Source organism: Candida oxycetoniae, assembly GCF_023343755.2.
Source record: "Candida oxycetoniae strain CBS 10844 chromosome Unknown scaffold1, whole genome shotgun sequence".
Classification (NCBI taxonomy): Eukaryota; Fungi; Ascomycota; class Pichiomycetes; order Serinales; family Debaryomycetaceae; genus Lodderomyces; species Lodderomyces oxycetoniae.
In genome coordinates, this window is record NW_026055370.1 from 547,216 (window position 1) to 565,780 (window position 18,565).

Below are 18,565 nucleotides of genomic sequence, written 5' to 3' on the forward strand. Positions count from 1 at the left end.
GTTACTCCACTATCGAGGGCGAGATAGTGGAGCTTCAAAAGAATTGATTATATATAGACGTATAAGATGATAAGATACAAAGTGTTACTCCACCATCTCGCCCTGCTCGATAGTGGACCTTCAAAAGAGTTGATTATATATAGACGTACAAGACAACAAGATACAAAGTGTTACTCCACTACCTCGCTCTGCTCGATAGTGGAGCTTATGTCCTATATTATAGATTTTAATCTATGTTAATAATTCTATTTTGTATTAATTACATAATAAAATGTATATAAAAGAGTCTAATATTCTATATATTCAATCAAGAGATTATAATCACCTGGAATATTAAAGTCAATATATAGTTATCTCTATCACATACTTTTGTCAGTGTGCTCCACTATCGAACAGAGCGAGGTAAGTGTCGGTGGCAGCTAGTCAGTGTGCTCCACTATCTCGCTCTACCCAGTGGTGATCTCGCTCTGTTTAATAGTGATCTCGCTCTGTTTAATAGTGATCTCGCTCTGTTTAATAGTGATCTCGCATTGCTCCCTAGTGTCTTTGGGGCTAGTTAGTGTGCTTTACTATCTCGCTTCGCTCGATAGTGTCGCCTGATAGTGTCGCCCGATAGTGTCACACTAGAATATAGATTACAATTTATATACATATTAAATTATAGATAAGTATACTGAAGTATTGGGCGTAGTCAATCTATTCTAAAGTACTTTGGAATTCTAAAATTAATTATATATAGACATACAAGACAACAAGATACAAAGTGTTACTCCACCATCTCGCCCCGCTCGATAGTGGACCTTCAAAAGAGTTGATTATATATAGATGTACAAGACAACAAGATACAAAGTGTTACTCCACTATCTCGCCCTGCTCGATAGTGGATCTGCTCGATAGTGGAGCTTAACGAGCTTCTCAACTGAAAAAAACAGTTAAAGCAAAGAGAATGAGAAAATTATCATTTTTTTTTCACCATTTTTCTTTTTTCTTCAACATAGAGGTTTGGGATTCTCTAGTTATGGACAGCCCGTTAAACACCACATTAGGTGCCAGATTAAGTGCCTATTTGGTCATTCCAAAGAATTTCCAAAGACAAAGAAACAGGGTGAACAAAAGGATACTGAAATTGCGTCATGAGTTGGATTTAGTCACTAAGGATACTAAGAATTATCGAGCAAAGGAAAAGACTTGCAAAATTAGTCAAGCACAATACAAGGAGAACGACAAGTTTGGATTAATTGTGTTGTTACTAGCAGAAAGAGATATGCTTTATGCTTTAGAAATTAAGAGCAATTTGGAAGTTAACAAGGCTTCTAGCCATGAAACTTTATTAAAGACAAAGATTAAACGAGCATTAACCCATGCCTATAAATTGATCAACTTGACAACAGACGACAAGGATACAAGGAAACGGATCGAAGTGTACATCTATGCAGCATTAATTGCCGGTCAACTAGCCATCATTACTAAACAATGGTTAAAGGCTCTTAATGCATATTCAATAGCAAGATGTTGTTTAGACTATTTGTACTTGCAAGATACAGATAAAGACTCATTTATCAAAACATTGTGCACTGAGCTAATTGAAGTATCGATAGACCCTTCGCTAAACTTGGCCGCTTCTCAATTGAAGGCATTTGGAGACATAAAGACGTTGTCTAGAAGATTTTGTCATGAACAACTTTTCCCCAACTTGAGTCCCGCGCTTGCGTTGATAGACCCAAAGTTCACTGAGGACATTACTTCCACTTTAGATTTGAAGAAAGATGTTGAATGGAGAGGACACACAGCGGAAATCTACAACGATGAGATTGCTCTCAAGATTCAGGAGTTGAATAACGATAAAGAATGGTTGAAATTCCACGATGCCAATCAGTTTGACACAGTGATAGCTTCGTGGATTAGTATCTTGGATATGCACAAGAAAGATATAGAAAAGAATCAGGACGATGACGACTTTGAACAGAGGCAAAATAGAGCTATTTTGTCAACATATTTGAATTACAACTTATTATTTACGAAATTGAAAAGAGATTTGCTATTGATTGACCAATTGTTGACCAAAAAGTTAGAGAACAATAAGGACATTGTCAAAATATACCAAGGCATCATACAGACTGTAAAAGAATTGGAAGAGTTACCTGGTGTTTACAACGACGAAGACTTGCATTATTCACTTGAGCATTTGGGACAATACTATGAGTACAAAAAGGATGCAGTTATTGCTGAATCGTATCAATTTAACAGCAAATTTGCCGAGAGTTTGAAAATCTACGATTATATAAACAAGAACCTCTATGAGAGGTCTACTACAAAGGGAGAAGAGTATTTCAAAGTAGAATTCCCCTTTGAAGTGAGTCAAAACAATGAAGTTGCACTCTTCAAATCTGACATTGAAAAGAAAATTTTGCAAAGTCAAATAAGTGCTCAGTTTCAGCAAACAAGGAAAGCAACGTGCTCAAGTTACACAGTGGAGAACATCAACAAGTATCCGAATGGTTTATCGGTGATAAACCTTGAAAAGATTGAGCCAATAATGTGCAAACCAGTATTATTTGATATAGCATACAATTATATTGGATATTCGGATAAACCAAAACCAGTGGTAAATAAACCAAAGGTAAATGAGCCACTGGTAGATGATACAAAATCTACAAAGAAAGGTGGTGGGTTATTTGGATTGTTTCGAAATTAGTTACCAGAAATTGATATATATATATATTTATATATATATATATATCTTTGTTGTATCCCCCTTATATATATCTTCATTGTATCCTCCTTATATAACGCATATATTATTGTTTACAAAAAAAAACTTTTGACAAGGTGTACAAATCATTTTTAATTTTTCACTTGAAGTGTGTGTTGGTGTACATGTGTAATTGTATGTTCCATACGATATGAAACAAGAAGGACTGGTTTGGTCTCTAATTGTATGTGTTCTCGGTCTATATAGTACCTTTTTAACATGGTCTGTGTTGCAAGAACGAATCAACACAAAGCCATATGGCACCAATGATTATTTTTATGCCCCGTTAGTAATCAACATTGTACAAGCGTTTCTTGCGTTTCTTGTTGGATATATCTACACCATTGTTGCCATCAAGGCGTCGCCGTTTGATGTGTTTATTCACAATGGCAAACAGGGTATTCGTCTTTTGAAATTAGTGTTCCTTATTTCCATATGCTCGAGCTTGGCATCTCCAATTGGCTATAAATCGCTTACACATTTAGACTACTTGGCCTATCTTTTGGCCAAGTCTTGCAAATTGATTCCCGTAATGTTTGTTCATTTCATTATATACAGAACACAATTTCCTTTCTACAAGTACGTTGTAGCCGGGCTGGTAACCCTAGGAGTCACAATTTTCACTTTTGCTCATACCAAAGAAAAAAATAAGCTCAACGATGGTAATACATTGTTGGGCTTGGTTTATCTAATTGGGAGCATGCTTCTTGATGGGTTGACCAACTCGACACAAGATCAGATATTCAAGATTTCGTTGAAGAAGGAAAAGAAGTTTACCAGCGCAAACCTAATGTGTACTTTAAACCTATTTGTCTTTTTATTAACAGCAGGGTATACGTTTATGTTTCAATTTGATGAAATTAAAAGCAGCTGGAGCTTTGCCAACAAGTATCCAGAGTTATTCTACGATATAATTGTATTCGCTGGCTGCGGAGCTATAGGGCAGGTATTCATCTTTATCATACTAGAGAAATTCGACTCTATAGTACTCATCACAGCAACTGTTACGAGAAAAATGCTAAGTATGATACTAAGCGTTGTGTTATTTGGCCATCATTTAAAATTCAACCAATGGATCGGGGTCAGTTTGGTATTTGGTGGTATCGCCTTTGAAGCTTTTACAAAGTTTCAACAGAAGAAGAACAAGAAGGTAAAGAGTGAATAACCAAAGGTAAAGAGTGAATAACCAAAGGTAAAGAGTGAATAACCAAAGGTATAGAGTGAATAACCAAAGGTATAGAGTGAATAACCAAAGGTATAGAGTGAATAACCAAAGGTATAGAGTGAATAACCAAAGGTATAGAGTGAATAACCAAAGGTATAGAGTGAATAACCAAAGGTATGGAGTGAATAACAAAAGGTATGGAGTGAATAACAAAAGCTATAGAGTGAATAACGTCAACTTTTTTTTTTATATTGATAGAGAGATTTTATAGATTTGGTAGAACGGGGAATAAAAATTGTATTTTCTTTAAACATTGACATTTTTCAGTGTGTGTGGGTTAAAGATGTGGAGAGTTTCGCTACTACTGTGTGAGAAATGGTGCTGTATTGTAGCATCTTTATTCCCCAAGGTATTTTGTACAGTGATTCTAACATGGGCTTTACTAGTGATGTGCTTTATCGTGCCTAAATATATTGCGACTAGTCTCGAGGTATTCATTCAATATTTAATTCAGATTTTCTTGTATTGCTTGTGTATATACACATACTACAAAGTCATATATGTTGGTCCAGGTTCGCCTTTGGACTATCCTCAATTGAGGGGGCTGAATTCGGTTTTGGCTACTGAAAATCCATATAAACAAACCTCTGTACTAGATAAGCAACCGCCAGAGTTCATGACGATACATACTTTAAAAGTGGGTGGAACTCAAGGTTTTAGATATTGCAACAAGTGTGATTGCTGGAAACCCGATCGTACACACCACTGCTCCAGTTCTGGTAAGTGTATTTTGAAAATGGATCATTACTGTCCATGGTTCTCAATTTGTATTGGGTTCTTCAACTACAAGTTTTTCATACAGTTTCTTTGTTACGTTGCCATATATTGCTGGTACATATTCATAGTTACCGGCGTTATCATATACAGGTTCTTTGTTTCCCAGGCGTACCAAGACCAGTACATCTCCATCAACTTGATAGTACTATGCGCATTATCCGCGACATTTGCCCTCTCGGTGACTGTATTTGCGTGTTTCTCACTATATCTAGCCTCAAGAAACTTGACTACTATTGAGTTTCAAGAACAGAGGTGGAATTATAGAGGAATTAACAGAAACAATTACGAGTTTGACTGTAATGGGAAACAGAAAAAATTGGCCAATATTTTCGATTTAGGCCTTGGAGAGAATTTGAAGCTGACTTTGGGGACAAGTTGGAAAACATGGTTATTCCCTATTGATATAAACAAGAAGGTGGCTGATAAAGGATTTAATAATGGAATCAATTTCAGAGTAAATGAAGAAGTTTACCAAAAATGGTGCAACAACACAGCTTTACAAAACCAATTGAATGCGCAATTGAGGGATTATTCCAATAGGTTAAGAAGGGAAAGAGATCCTATCATAATGGAGGTGTAGTAAGAAAATAAGAAAAAGGAAAAAAAAAAGCAGAGATATAATCAAATTCTGTGTGCATTATTTATTCATTTCTAAAAGAGAGAAAGGCAGGAGGATATACCGGTGGTAGTAGTAGTAGTAGTAGTAGGAGGAGGAGGAGGAGGAGGAGTAGCAGCAGTAGCAGCAGCAGTAGTAGTATTAGCAGTGGTGGTTCATGATTTATAGGCAAAATGCAAATTTTGAGTAGATAGAAAAACTCGAGAATCCGAGATTTGGAAATTTTGTATTTATCAACAAATTTTTCAAATCTATCACTCCAAAAAATTTCTGACGTTCTTTCCTCTCTTCCCCTCCCCCCCCCCCACCTCTCAAATTTCATGTACGTTCAGCTTCCGTTTGATGACTTGAAGGTCGATCCAACTCAAAAAAAGAGGATAGCCTACTTTTATGATGCCGATATCGGAAATTATGCTTATGGTGCAGGTCACCCGATGAAGCCTCATCGAATAAGAATGGCCCATTCGTTGATTATGAATTATGGACTATATAAAAAAATGGAGATATACAGAGCCAAACCGGCAACAAAACAGGAGATGTGTCAATTTCATACCGATGAATATATAGATTTTATAAGCCGAGTCTCACCCGATAATTTAGACTTGTTTAGCAAGGAGAGTGTTAAATTCAATGTTGGGGATGATTGCCCAGTGTTTGATGGGTTGTTTGAATATTGTGGCATAAGTGGAGGAGGATCTATGGAAGGTGCAGCACGATTGAATAGAGGCAAATGTGATGTTGCTATCAACTATGCTGGTGGATTGCACCATGCTAAGAAATCTGAAGCCTCAGGGTTTTGTTACTTGAACGATATTGTATTGGGGATCATCGAGTTGTTGAGGTATCATCCACGGGTCTTGTATATTGACATTGATGTTCATCATGGTGACGGTGTCGAGGAGGCCTTTTACACAACGGATAGAGTGATGACTTGCTCCTTCCACAAGTATGGAGAGTTTTTCCCAGGTACAGGAGAACTAAGAGATATAGGCGTGGGAAAAGGAAAGTATCATAGTGTAAATGTTCCCTTGAGAGATGGTATAGACGACGCTACATACAAATCCATTTTTGAGCCGTTGATTAGCAAAATAGTTGAATGGTATCAACCTTCAGCTATTGTCTTGCAATGTGGCGGTGACTCGTTAAGTGGCGACAGGTTGGGATGTTTCAATTTGTCGATGGAGGGCCATGCCAATTGTATAAATTTTGTCAAGTCCTTCAATATTCCACTAATGGTATTGGGTGGAGGCGGCTATACAATGAGAAATGTTGCGAGAACTTGGGCGTTTGAGTCGGGATTGTTAAACAATGTCAAGTTGCCCACTGAACTACCATACAACGAGTACTACGAGTACTATGCGCCCAACTATACTTTAGAAGTTCGATCATCCAATATGTACAATCAAAACTCACCTGAGTTTCTAGATAAAGTATTGACGACCATATTGACCAATTTGGAGAATACCAAGCATGCGCCATCTGTGCAGATGAATAATGTGCCCAACGATCCTGAGGATTTGGGGGATGTTGAAGAAGACACTGCAATGGCTATTGATACAAAGGGAGGGTCAGAAATGGCCAGGGATGCACAAATACAGCCAGAAAATGAGTTTTACGAGGAAGATGATAAAGATAAGGAGGAGAGAAATATAAATATAGTGGAGGATACCTCTAATGAAAATAATAAGATGATAACTGAAGAGAAAGAAAAGGAAGAGGAAGAAACTAACGGGAACCTGAGTGTGAAAGAGGAAGAAACTAAAGGGAACCTGAGTGGGAAAGAGGAAGAAACTAACGGGAACCTGAGTGTGAAAGAGGAAGAAACTAACGGGAACCTGAGTGTGAAAGAGGATGTTGAAATGGATGATGTAATTGAGGATAAGGCTAACCTAACGGAAGGCGATGCTACCACCACCGAATTGACAGAAGAAGAGTTGAAAGAGATACAAGAGTTGAACAACAGTGTTGAATAACAGCGTTTAGCAAGTTACTTTTATTATTCTGGTAGTAGTAGTTTGTTTTGTAATTGTCACATATATATATATATATATATAAATATATTTGTATTTGTAAAAAGATTGAACTGGTGAAGCTTTGTGATAGATGGAAAATATTTTTATATGGTGGTGTGATGTGTCAAAAGTTTCTTTTGTATAGTACGGTGCAAAGAGAGAGACAAGTAGAATCCCAAAAAGAAGTAACGGAAAGGAGTCCATTTTCAATCAGCAATCTGTCTCAATCTGCCTCGTAGGTACATCTGCTCATATAAATAAATAAATAATAAATATACTAATATATAAATATATATATATATATATTTACATAGATCCGAGCCAAATGGCAAGCGTGTTTTATGTTTAAGGTATTTCGTAACAGGCCACTTTTATTAAATAGATTTTTCAAGTGCCCGCGGCAAACTCCATACGTTCAAGCAAGTTGGATGTCACACAGTACTTCAAACGCTCCTAGTTCCGATACTCCTAGTTCCGACGCTACTAGTTCCGACGCTACTGGTTCCGACGCTACTAGTTCCGATGCTACTGGTTCCGACGCTACTAGTCCACCAGAACAACAAACAAGTTTGACCGTTGAATCATGCAAAAACCTCCCACCGGCAAGACTTCCCGAATATATAAAGACACAACATAGTAGACTTTATAATATCATTTGGAGAGACTCGCCACCCAAAAATGTATTGATGGTGAAAAAGCCATGGGACTCAACGGTTCGAGAAGCCATGATTCAATTGATTGACCACTTACATGCTCTGTATCCGCTGGTTAATGTTGTTGTCAATGAAGATGTAGCTGACGAGTTGGTTAATGAAGTAACTGCTTTGAACAAATTACTCGACAAGTCTATTAACCATGTCATTTATACAGGTAATAATAAAGACATTATTGGCAAGATAGATTTGATGATAACTTTGGGAGGAGATGGTACAATATTGAGAGGAGTTTCTTTATTTTCAAATGTCCGAGTTCCTCCCGTTTTGTCGTTTGCCATGGGTACTTTGGGGTTCCTCTTGCCGTTTGATTATAAAAACAGTATGAAATGCTTTAAAACCGTTTATGAAGGCAGATCGAAGGCATTGTATAGAAACCGATTAGAGTGTCACGTTTTGCGCAACCAAGATAAAGACAGCAGAGACGGCAGAGACAGCAAAGACGGCAAAGACAGCAGAGACAGCAGAGACGGCAAAGACAGCAAAGACAGCAAAGACATTGCCCTCAAGAATGAGGAGCTAGCAACCAAAAAAGACAAGAGAGAAATGGTTCATGCAATGAACGATATAACAATCCATCGCGGTAGCTCTCCTAATTTGACTTCAATAGACATATATATTGATGATGAGTTTTTCACTACAACATATGCTGATGGCTTAATATTCTCAACGCCAACAGGCTCAACTGCGTACTCGTTGTCAGCAGGTGGATCAATAACACACCCAGCGGTTCCTTGTATATTATTAACGCCAATATGTCCTCGGTCATTGTCTTTTCGTCCATTGATTTTGCCTAGCACATCAGACATAATGATCAAGTTATCCGAACACAATAGAAGTGAGACTATAGAGTTAACTATAGATGGAATAAGTCAAGAGGATTTACGTCCGGGAGATGAATTACACATCACGTCGGAGGCGGCAGCTATACGACATCAGCAACAGCAACATCTAGATGAGGAAATGGTGAATGGGTCTAAATACAGTAACAATAGAGATGGTATATGGTGTGTCGCAACAAACCCAAACCAGTGGGCAAAAGATTTGAATAGTCTTTTAGGTTTCAATAGTTCATTTAGAGACCAAAGGGATAAAAAACTGCACTTGTGAGAAAGAGATACCCCACTAGGAAGCGAAGCGAGATACTCCACCAGCAACACTATCTCCAACTCCACCAGCAACACTATCTCCAACTCCACTAGCTCGCTCCGCTTCCTAGTGGAGTATCTCGCTTCGCTCGATAGTGTCGGAGATAAGGGGAATGTTGGGGTTAATAGAGTTTTTTTTTACTCAAATTGCCAAACAGTATATATTTGTCCACGTGACTAAATTAATGTATTATATCCAACATCTAATCATATGACCACGTGACGATATAAGCGACTAAATTATTTTTAGTTCATGTGACTAAATTATTTATAGTTGTTTTTACAGTTCACGTGACTCACTAGATGGATGGGTCCTGTGAACTAAACAGTGCACCCCTATACCGGTGATTGCACCCCCACTTGCGCTATAAGGCGTGCTAATATGCACAAATCGTATAAACGGAAAATAAAAAGGATCAGCGGTTGTACTTGGAAGAAAAAAAAAAAAAAAAATAAATTAAAGTACAAATTATCAAGGAATAAAGAACTAAGGGCAAACCAACTAAAGAAAAGTGAAACTAAATAAAACGACAAATTTAAAGTTAGAGGAGAAGACCTTGAAACAGAAAGTCTCTATTCTTGCTTTTCCTTTTTTTTGCTTTTTTTTGATAAAAGTAGAAAAGTATAAAAAAAAGGCAAAGTTTAACCAAACTTGGTGCCTGGTATATTTTGTGTGAGGGGGGGTGCATTAGTTTAATATTTTTTTTTTTTTTTTTTTTGTTTTGACCAGCACTCTCTTTGTCTCTCAATTTACTTTGCTGCGAAACAAATTATTTACAGGTTATACATTACAATTATTGTGCTTGTTAGTGTATCCATTTTAGTGGGACTAATTATGCCATTTCTCACTAAACAATCTTGGTCTAAACTCTGCTACAAGGTTTATACACTCAATAGGATTTCGATAGTACCATCTGTCTTGATTGATGTTATTGCCCTCTCTTCAACCTTAACAGTGTTACTCTTTTTTAATAGTGCCCACTCTAATAGTATTCTTTTTTAATAGTGCCTACTCTAATAGTATTCTTTTTTAATAGTGCCTACTCTAATAGTATTCTTTTTTTTTTTTTCTTCTTTTGTTTTTCCCTCGTCAATAAGGTTGGTGATGTTCTTATGGTTTAAAAAACAAATAAGCATTTTGTGTGCTACCAATGGTAGCGACGATTAAGCAGAAATTTTTTTATGGGAAGTTCCAGAATTAAAAAAAAAAAAAAAAAAAAAACGAGCGAGAAAAGAAAAAGCTGTCAACAACTAAAATACCACCAATAAAATATACAGTTTAATTACTTTTTACTATTGGGTATATTTCATCATCATTTACCGTCGCCCGCCACTATCGCCACCTATTGCCCGTCCCTACCACCATCATAACCACTACCAAACACACACACACACACACGTCTCTGCCAGCATTCGCCATTCTTATAACACAACTGGCATACTTCATTTTACTCACTGCTTATACTACCCATAAAAGTAAGCTACGCTGATACTACATCAACATTGAAGGTTACAAAGAACGCATAGAAGTGATATTGAAAAAGTGTGTGCAGAAAAAGTGTGCAGAAAAAGTATACAGGATATCTTTTACATAAAAAGTTATTCTACACCAACAATCAAATCCGTGTTGTCCCAATAGTTGAAAGTAAATCCAATTCTTTCACCATCCACAATTGTATAATCAAACAACACCAAACTCAAAAAAAATTTTTTTTTTTTTTTCCTTAAAAAAGGAACAACCATCTAATCACATACAAAGATTATGTATAACGCTTCGCATTCAATTGTAATTGGGAATAAGCAACCGCCACCCTCGCTAAATGGCGGTGTGCATCCTGCTGGGCAAAATCCTGCTGTTGTAATGAACCCTCAAGCTCAACCACAATCACAATCGCAACAACTGCAACAACAACAACAACAACAACAACAACAACAAGTAGCTCCACCTCCACCTCAACTGCAGCAACCGCAACCACCACAGCAACCGCCACAACCACCTCCACATCCCAGTGGTCCTGGAATAATAGTTGCTGCAGCACAAGCTACAGCTAACCAGCAAGCACATGCACAAGCACAAGCACAAGCACAACAGCAGCAGCAGCAACAACAACAACAACAACAACAACAACAACAGGGTCAGACACCTCGAAATCCCGCTGCCAACACTCTCAGCGATACGACTGCATCTACTTGGCTAGCGGTTGGCTCTTTGGCAGAAAGCATGGGTGATTTGGAGCGCGCCTTATCCTCATACGACTCAGCTTTGAGACACTCTCCAAATAATCCCGAGATTTTGACAAAATTGGCTAATGTGTACCGCTCAAAAGATGTCTTTTTCAAGGCTGCTGAGCTATACGAACAAGCTCTCAATTTTAATCCAGAAAATGGAGAAACATGGGGTTTATTGGGTCATTGTTATTTGATGTTGGATGATTTGCAAAGAGCATATGCGGCTTACCAGCGCGCTTTGTACTATTTGGAAAATCCAAATGTTCCAAAATTGTGGCACGGAATTGGTATATTGTATGATAGATACGGGTCGTTGGAATATGCAGAAGAAGCATTTGTGCGTGTTTTGGAATTGGAACCAAACTTTGACAAGGCTAACGAAATTTATTTCCGTTTGGGAATAATCTATAAGCATCAAGGAAAACTACAACCTGCTTTGGAATGTTTCCAATATATCTTGAATAACCCTCCTCATCCACTTACTCAGCCAGATGTATGGTTTCAAATTGGTTCGGTATTAGAACAGCAAAAGGATTGGAATGGGGCCAAGGAAGCATATGAAAAAGTTTTACAAGTTAACCCTCAGCACGCCAAAGTCTTACAACAGTTGGGTTGTCTTTATTCGCAAGCCGAATCGAATCCACCAACACCCAGACAAAGTAATGGGTCGCATTCACATCAAGATATTCAACCATTCCAACAGGACTTAAATATTGCTTTGAAATATCTAAGTCAATCATTGGAAATTGACCAAAGTGACGCACATTCTTGGTATTATTTAGGAAGAGTTCACATGATAAGAGGTGACTTCAATGCGGCTTACGAAGCTTTCCAACAAGCGGTGAATAGGGATTCCAGAAACCCGACATTTTGGTGCTCAATTGGTGTATTATACTATCAGATTAGTCAATACCGTGACGCTTTAGATGCATATACTAGAGCCATACGCTTAAATCCGTATATTAGTGAAGTTTGGTATGATTTGGGTACGTTGTATGAGACTTGTAACAACCAAATTAGTGACGCGTTGGATGCATATAGACAAGCAGAAAGACTAGACCCAGGCAATCCACATATCAAGGCGAGGTTGGATCAATTGATCAAATACCAACAGGAGGGAAACACACATCCGCCTCAACCTCCGCCTAGTATTCAACAACCTAGACTACCACAGGGAATGGTTTTGGAAAGTAATCAGCAAACCGGCCAGCAAATCCCAGGTGGCAGTGTTCCTCATCCGTCTGAGTTGCAGCAAACCCAGCAGCAACAGCAGCAGCAGCAGCAACATCAACAACAACATGGTCAGCCACTAGGTGAACTTCCTCAACATCAACAACATGGCCAAATGCCTGGACCTTTGAACAGTTCTGCGGCAGCAGCAGCGCAGCCACCACCACCACCTCCTCCCCAGTTGGTAGCACATCAAACTGCCTCGCAGTTGCCTGCGCCACCACAACACCAACTTGTTCAACAACAACTCCAGCAGCAGCAACAACAACAGCAACAGCAACAACAACAGCAACAACAACAACAGCAACAACAACAGCAACAACAACAACAACAACAACAGCAACAGCAACAACAGCAACAGCAGCAACAGCAACAACAGCAGCAACAACAACAACAACAACAGAAACAACAAATACAACAGGGACAGCCTGGCTTGATAGCAAGACTATCACATTATCAAGGACAACAATCGAGCGTATCAACACCAGTTCAGCAACCGCAGCAATTGCAACAACCACAACAACTGTCGCAACCTCAAACGCAACTTTCCCAACGACCTCCACAAGTTCAACAAAGATTTACTTCTACTCTCCCTCAGCAAGCCTCCACTTTACCCTCACTTAATCAACCACCAACTTCTTCTCAATTTCCTCCAAACGAGCCATTGACATCTGAAGGTATACAAGGTAGGCCTATGGAAATAAAGACCGAAAATAGTTCACAAATTGAATCACCTCGTTTGCCCGCTATTCATCAACAGTCGAATGATAACAAAAGAATTTTAAATCCTGAGCAACCGGAGCCGATTAAGAATACTCAAAGGGATACCCAGCAAGTTTCCCATTTGGAACAATCTGATCAGCAAGATGGCAATAAGCTTCCCGCGGTTAATTCAAAAGAGTCAACACAAGTCTCAGTTTTCCCACAACCCCCACCTACTGCTACCCAATTACCCTCTATAACAATGGCTCAAGATGAAAGCAAAAATGTTACTTCAACTAGCAATGAGACCAACGGGAAGCACAATTTAGAAGATAAACATGATGAAGGGAAGATTTTGAAAAAACGACATGAAGGGTTTACTACGTCTCCAACGCTGACAAAGACAGAACAAGAATTGAAAGATGAAAAGACTGAATCGAAATCAATACAGAGTGAAGTAAGAACAATTCCTAAATCCAAGCATAAAACTGAAGATGCTGGTGTTGTTCTTGCAAGCGACAGCAAAAGTGAACAGCCGAAATCAGATACTCCTTCCTTAGCCAATGTGTCTGCAGTTCCTCTATATTCTTCTAACGTTACAAGTAGAGAGGGAAACAACTCTTATGAGTCGCCTGACGAAGTGGAATCGGCTGCAATACCGTCGGATGCCATAAAGAACGAGGAAACAGTGCAGCAAAACGATAATGATACACTCGATAAGAAAACTCATGAGCATTCCGAGCTGAAAGAAGACAAAAAAGAGGAAGAGGAAGAAAAAGAAAGTGATAAACAGGAAGCAGTTCTTGAAGCTGCAGAAGAAAGAAAACAACCGGATGTGAGGGATGACGCAGCTCAGCAAAAAGTTTCAGGAGATGAAGAGAAAAACGAAGCGGAGGCAAAGGAAGAGACGAAAAGAGAGGATCTCAACGAACTCGATGGTGGCGATGCTAAGGTTAAGTCTGCCAAGGATAATGTTAACGTCGATAATGATAATGACGATGATAATGATGATAAGAAGGGAAATGAAAATGGAGAAAAAGAAGGAGGACAAGTGGCGGAGGTGGTAGAGGAGGCAGGAGAGGAAAAGGAGGAAAAGGAGGAAAAGAAAGAAACTGTTTCAAAAGATGACAATGTTGAACCTCCAATGAGGAAAGTTGAAGAGGACGAAAACTACGATGACGATTGATCTTGCCTGAGAATACTTCAAGCGGTTTTTCTTCTTTTTTTTTTTGTGATTTCATATATATAATTAAATCTTTTAGGGACCTTTATTTACTGTGTTTAGGTTGTGTTGTATTTTGACTTGTACCATTACTATGTAACTATAAATATAAAAGCAAAAGCAAAAGCAAAAAAAAAAAAAAAAATAGAAAAAAAAAAAAAATAAAAATTGTAGGAAAATATACTATGAACTGACATTTTTCGGTTTCGGTTTCTCTATGGCGGAAAGTTACCAGGGAAGTTAGTATTATTGTTACTGCGCAGCACTGTCTCGACTAATTGTTGAAACGTTCTTCCGCTATCTGAATCCTCTTCGCTCAATTGATTGAATATCTCTTCTGTAACATCATCATTATCAGAGATCCCTGTATTTAAGCCACTAGAGGCCGCTGCTCCAAGAAATGTCCACGCTAGCTCATTCAAAGACTTCCCGTTCTTTAGATTTAGTGGTTCGATTTGTTGCATTTGACTAACTTTCTTCTTAGCAAGGTAAAGATCGACAAATTCCTTACATATAGCAACAATCACTAGACCCACGATATTAGCAACTAGGATTTTCCTCTCCAGAGACAATGCGTTGAACATTGGTAGTTGCTTACATAATATTGGTGAAAGTAACAACCCTACTTTGGAAGAAACGTATGGCCAAAACACGGTAGTCATTGCTTTGAAGATCGAGCTTTGGTGAGATAAGGTTGATGAGTAATCACACTTTAAACAGGCGTATGTGTACCTCAAATTTGACCTAAGTCTCAACCTGAAATACAGCCACCACGTTTTTCTTAAGCTGTGGAAATAAATGATCCTCTTGCATATATACTTGTATATTGATGAAATTATCGGTATTTTCAAACACGGTTGAGAGTCAATTGTTTTGCAGATTCTCTGAAATGTGTTATGATGAACTGACTCGCAGTCGTTGATTTGTGAATTTAAATCCTCTAAATAATCAATTTCTTCGGCACCCAAGGTGTTGGCTATAGCGCGTGGTCTTGATTTCATTGTCAAATTAAAATATGCCCGGTTGAACGTTAACCTGTATAACAAATCATAGGCCCACCTTAACGGAATGAGCATAGATATTATATTGTTGGTGGTAAAAAAGTCAATGCCTTTCACAGGATTAATCTGTGAAATGTTTAAAGATCCTTTCAAAAGCCGAGAGATGTCCAATTTGATGTTTTTATAGAAAGAACGAGCAAGTGAATGATCAGCAATGGAGGATATGTAGCCTGTTACCATAAATTCTGTTACTGCAGCGCTGAGAGGATCTTCCCCTACCCCGCCAAGCAAAACTTTAAGGATTGACGATGACCTCAGTCTGTACATTGCAATCGGCAAAACGGGTATACGCGAAAACTTCAATGGATCTATCAAACCTTGCACTAGTGCTTGCTCCAAGTTGTCCACTGCATAGCTAGCAGTATTACCAAACAACATTTTCGATAAGGAAGTATATGTGCTTTTGGAGCTTAGCAAAGATTTTCGAGTTAGCATTCGAACTAGTAATGGGCCTGGTATCATACAATCCATCATTTTCAAACCTGCAGTAGTTAGTCCAATATAACCCATGGATACAACACCTGTAACCGCAGAAGTAAAGCCTAAAAATATACCACCATATTGAACAAGCCTAGAAACAATCGTCTTCATCGAGGAATGAAAAGAGAGGAGCTGGGATCTTCTCATCACAAATACTATATCCTTCTTGCATTGAGGACACAGAGCAAGGATATATACGACTTGATTGTATCCTTTTCTCGTTACAATACTTTGGTTAGCAGCAGCAGCAGTAGTAGTAGAAGTAGTAGTGGTAAAAGCAGAATCTTCTTCTGCCAAATCTTCTCTTTCGCCGTCTATGTTGTAATGAGGTTCTTCGTTATTCCCTGTATTTGCACCAGCTCCCGCGTTACCACCGGTGAGGCTACTAATCAAATCATCTAGTCCTTGGGACGATAAATTTATTCTAATATTTGTTGTCCAATTCATTGGCGGCGAACCTATCCCAATGTCCTCTAAATGAGCACCATTCTGTCTCGCTAGTTGAGTAATATTTCCAGCATTTCTTGCTTGAATAATATGTAGCTGATCCGATGGGATGGTGTTGAACCAGTCAAGTAAACATTTGCGGTGACAAGATATGGAGCAAGTTGTACATGGTTTTAGCATATCCTGTGCATCGGCTACCGAGCCAAAGGATGGAATATCGGTATCATTACCCAAGCAAAAACAACACAAGTCTGACGACATTTGAGGAAAGAATATATATATGTATATATATATATGTGTGTGTGTAAGACAGTCGGCAGGCTGTTTACAAAGTTTAATGGAGAAACTGTAGAGAACATTCTATATATATATATATATATACTTTCTTTTTTTTTTTGTTGGTTCCCCCGCCATTTTCAAAACCTCTCCAACAATAATCAAACTCTTGTGTGTAACATTGATCAAACTCTTGTGTGTAACAATCAAACTCTTGTGTGTAACAATCAAACTCTTGTGTATAACGATCAAACTCTTGTGTATAAGATATCCGCGAGCTGAGCAAACCCGGGATATCAAAAGAATATACTTTAGTTGGGAAGTTCTATTTATACAGAGTTTTAACAGAAAAAGTGTTGTTGATTGTACTATAATTGGGTCTTTGCCAACTCTAAGCCCATTGCGAAATGGTACAATCTGGCATCTACAGTGCAATTTTCCCGTTGTGCTATTTCATCTAAACTTTTACGCAAATTGTTCAAAGGCAAGCTGAACGTAGTTATGAATTCAGACTCTTCTAGTTTTGGCTTTGGATCGCAATTCTTTGGGTTTTGCAAATCAATGTCGACATATGCCAACACCATATTTGCGTTTGTTAAACCTGGGTCACTATATATTACAGGTGATTGTTTACGAAATTCACCATGGTAGCCCGTTTCCTCTTGCAATTCCCTAACGGCTGTTGTTTCAACGCTTTCATTTGGATCAATTAACCCAGCTGGCAACTCAATCACCACTCTTTCAGTCGGTGGGCGAAATTGCTGCACCAATACGATTTCCTTAGGCTTATCAGTATGGTGCAAGATCGATACAATAGAAACAGCATCAATATTGGTTGTGTCTGATCTAGTAGTTCTAACGGCCATTTCCCATTCCCTCAGATTCCCATTGGGGTCATTGTATTTGATTTTACGAGTTTGTATCCATTTCCCTTGTGTCAAGGACTCAACTGCAGTTACTTTTGCTTTAAATGGTGAAGCTTTCGTGGACATTCTTTGTTTAAGCAAGAGTCGAAACATTCACAAAAGGGTCCCTCTTGTATAAAGCAATAGAAAAAAAACAAACAAACCCGTGTGGAAGGAAGGAAGGAAGGAAAAAAAAAAAAAAAGAAGTTGAATAAAATGCTATTGCATTTTACATGTAAAGGGCTTCTTTGCTCAGTAACAACCATTTCAAGAAGGAAACAGGCATAGAGTTTGCGGGGTCTTCTCTTTTGAGTGGTTGTTTTTTGCTGATTGACTATTTAGTACAAGGTAAGTACAAATAAATGACACAACAACAGGAAGAGCTCGATCAAATCAAGTCCAAGATTCAAGATCATTTGATTGCATCTGGAAATTATGAAGTGATAAATAAACAACTTAAGCTCCAGCTATATGAGAGTGGTTGGTACGATAAAGTTGCTCAAATTGCAAACAAAGAGCTTAATAAGCTGGTTAACAATGACACTGATAAAGGAGGGCATGCTCTGACAATAAATTTAAACCAATTGTATGCTCTTGTTAGACCCAAAGCTGAAGAATTGGTACCGAGTGATGTAAAAGAGAATATTATGAAGAAAATAGAAAAATACCTTGATGGGATAATAGATGAATAATTTTAAACCAAACCGCTCCACTGGCTAACATTATCGAGCGACACTATCGAGCGACACTATCGAGCAGAGCGAGATAGT

General features: G+C 38.3%; 8 protein-coding genes across 8 annotated transcripts; 6 read left to right on the forward strand and 2 right to left on the reverse strand. All coding sequences in view use genetic code 12, as the record gives it.

Moving 5' to 3' along the window:
• Positions 1-1,018: 1,018 nt before the first annotated feature.
• KGF56_001690 (signal recognition particle subunit) lies at positions 1,019-2,695 on the forward strand (the record flags this gene model as incomplete). Its single annotated transcript, XM_049322840.1, has 1 exon — positions 1,019-2,695. The coding sequence occupies one exon, from the start codon at positions 1,019-1,021 to the stop codon at positions 2,693-2,695; it is 1,677 nt and encodes a 558-aa protein (XP_049181417.1).
• A 276-nt stretch (positions 2,696-2,971) lies between these two features.
• Positions 2,972-5,334, forward strand: KGF56_001691 (uncharacterized protein; the record flags this gene model as incomplete). Its single annotated transcript, XM_049322841.1, has 4 exons — positions 2,972-2,978; positions 3,043-3,774; positions 4,364-4,733; positions 4,845-5,334. The coding sequence occupies 4 exons, from the start codon at positions 2,972-2,974 to the stop codon at positions 5,332-5,334; spliced, it is 1,599 nt and encodes a 532-aa protein (XP_049181418.1).
• Positions 5,335-5,690: 356 nt separating this feature from the next.
• RPD31 (histone deacetylase) lies at positions 5,691-7,343 on the forward strand (the record flags this gene model as incomplete). Its single annotated transcript, XM_049322842.1, has 1 exon — positions 5,691-7,343. The coding sequence occupies one exon, from the start codon at positions 5,691-5,693 to the stop codon at positions 7,341-7,343; it is 1,653 nt and encodes a 550-aa protein (XP_049181419.1).
• A 467-nt stretch (positions 7,344-7,810) lies between these two features.
• POS5 (NADH kinase) lies at positions 7,811-9,205 on the forward strand (the record flags this gene model as incomplete). Its single annotated transcript, XM_049322843.1, has 1 exon — positions 7,811-9,205. One exon carries the CDS (start codon positions 7,811-7,813, stop codon positions 9,203-9,205), a length of 1,395 nt encoding a protein of 464 aa, XP_049181420.1.
• Positions 9,206-11,005: 1,800 nt separating this feature from the next.
• On the forward strand, positions 11,006-14,590 carry SSN6 (transcription regulator; the record flags this gene model as incomplete). The annotated part of the gene is made up of 1 exon (XM_049322844.1): positions 11,006-14,590. One exon carries the CDS (start codon positions 11,006-11,008, stop codon positions 14,588-14,590), a length of 3,585 nt encoding a protein of 1,194 aa, XP_049181421.1.
• Positions 14,591-14,841: 251 nt separating this feature from the next.
• On the reverse strand, positions 14,842-16,875 carry KGF56_001695 (uncharacterized protein; the record flags this gene model as incomplete). The annotated part of the gene is made up of 1 exon (XM_049322845.1): positions 14,842-16,875. The coding sequence occupies one exon, from the start codon at positions 16,873-16,875 to the stop codon at positions 14,842-14,844; it is 2,034 nt and encodes a 677-aa protein (XP_049181422.1).
• A 383-nt stretch (positions 16,876-17,258) lies between these two features.
• Positions 17,259-17,909, reverse strand: YSA1 (ADP-ribose diphosphatase; the record flags this gene model as incomplete). Its single annotated transcript, XM_049322846.1, has 1 exon — positions 17,259-17,909. The coding sequence occupies one exon, from the start codon at positions 17,907-17,909 to the stop codon at positions 17,259-17,261; it is 651 nt and encodes a 216-aa protein (XP_049181423.1).
• A 248-nt stretch (positions 17,910-18,157) lies between these two features.
• On the forward strand, positions 18,158-18,487 carry KGF56_001697 (uncharacterized protein; the record flags this gene model as incomplete). Its single annotated transcript, XM_049322847.1, has 1 exon — positions 18,158-18,487. The coding sequence occupies one exon, from the start codon at positions 18,158-18,160 to the stop codon at positions 18,485-18,487; it is 330 nt and encodes a 109-aa protein (XP_049181424.1).
• Positions 18,488-18,565: the final 78 nt, after the last annotated feature.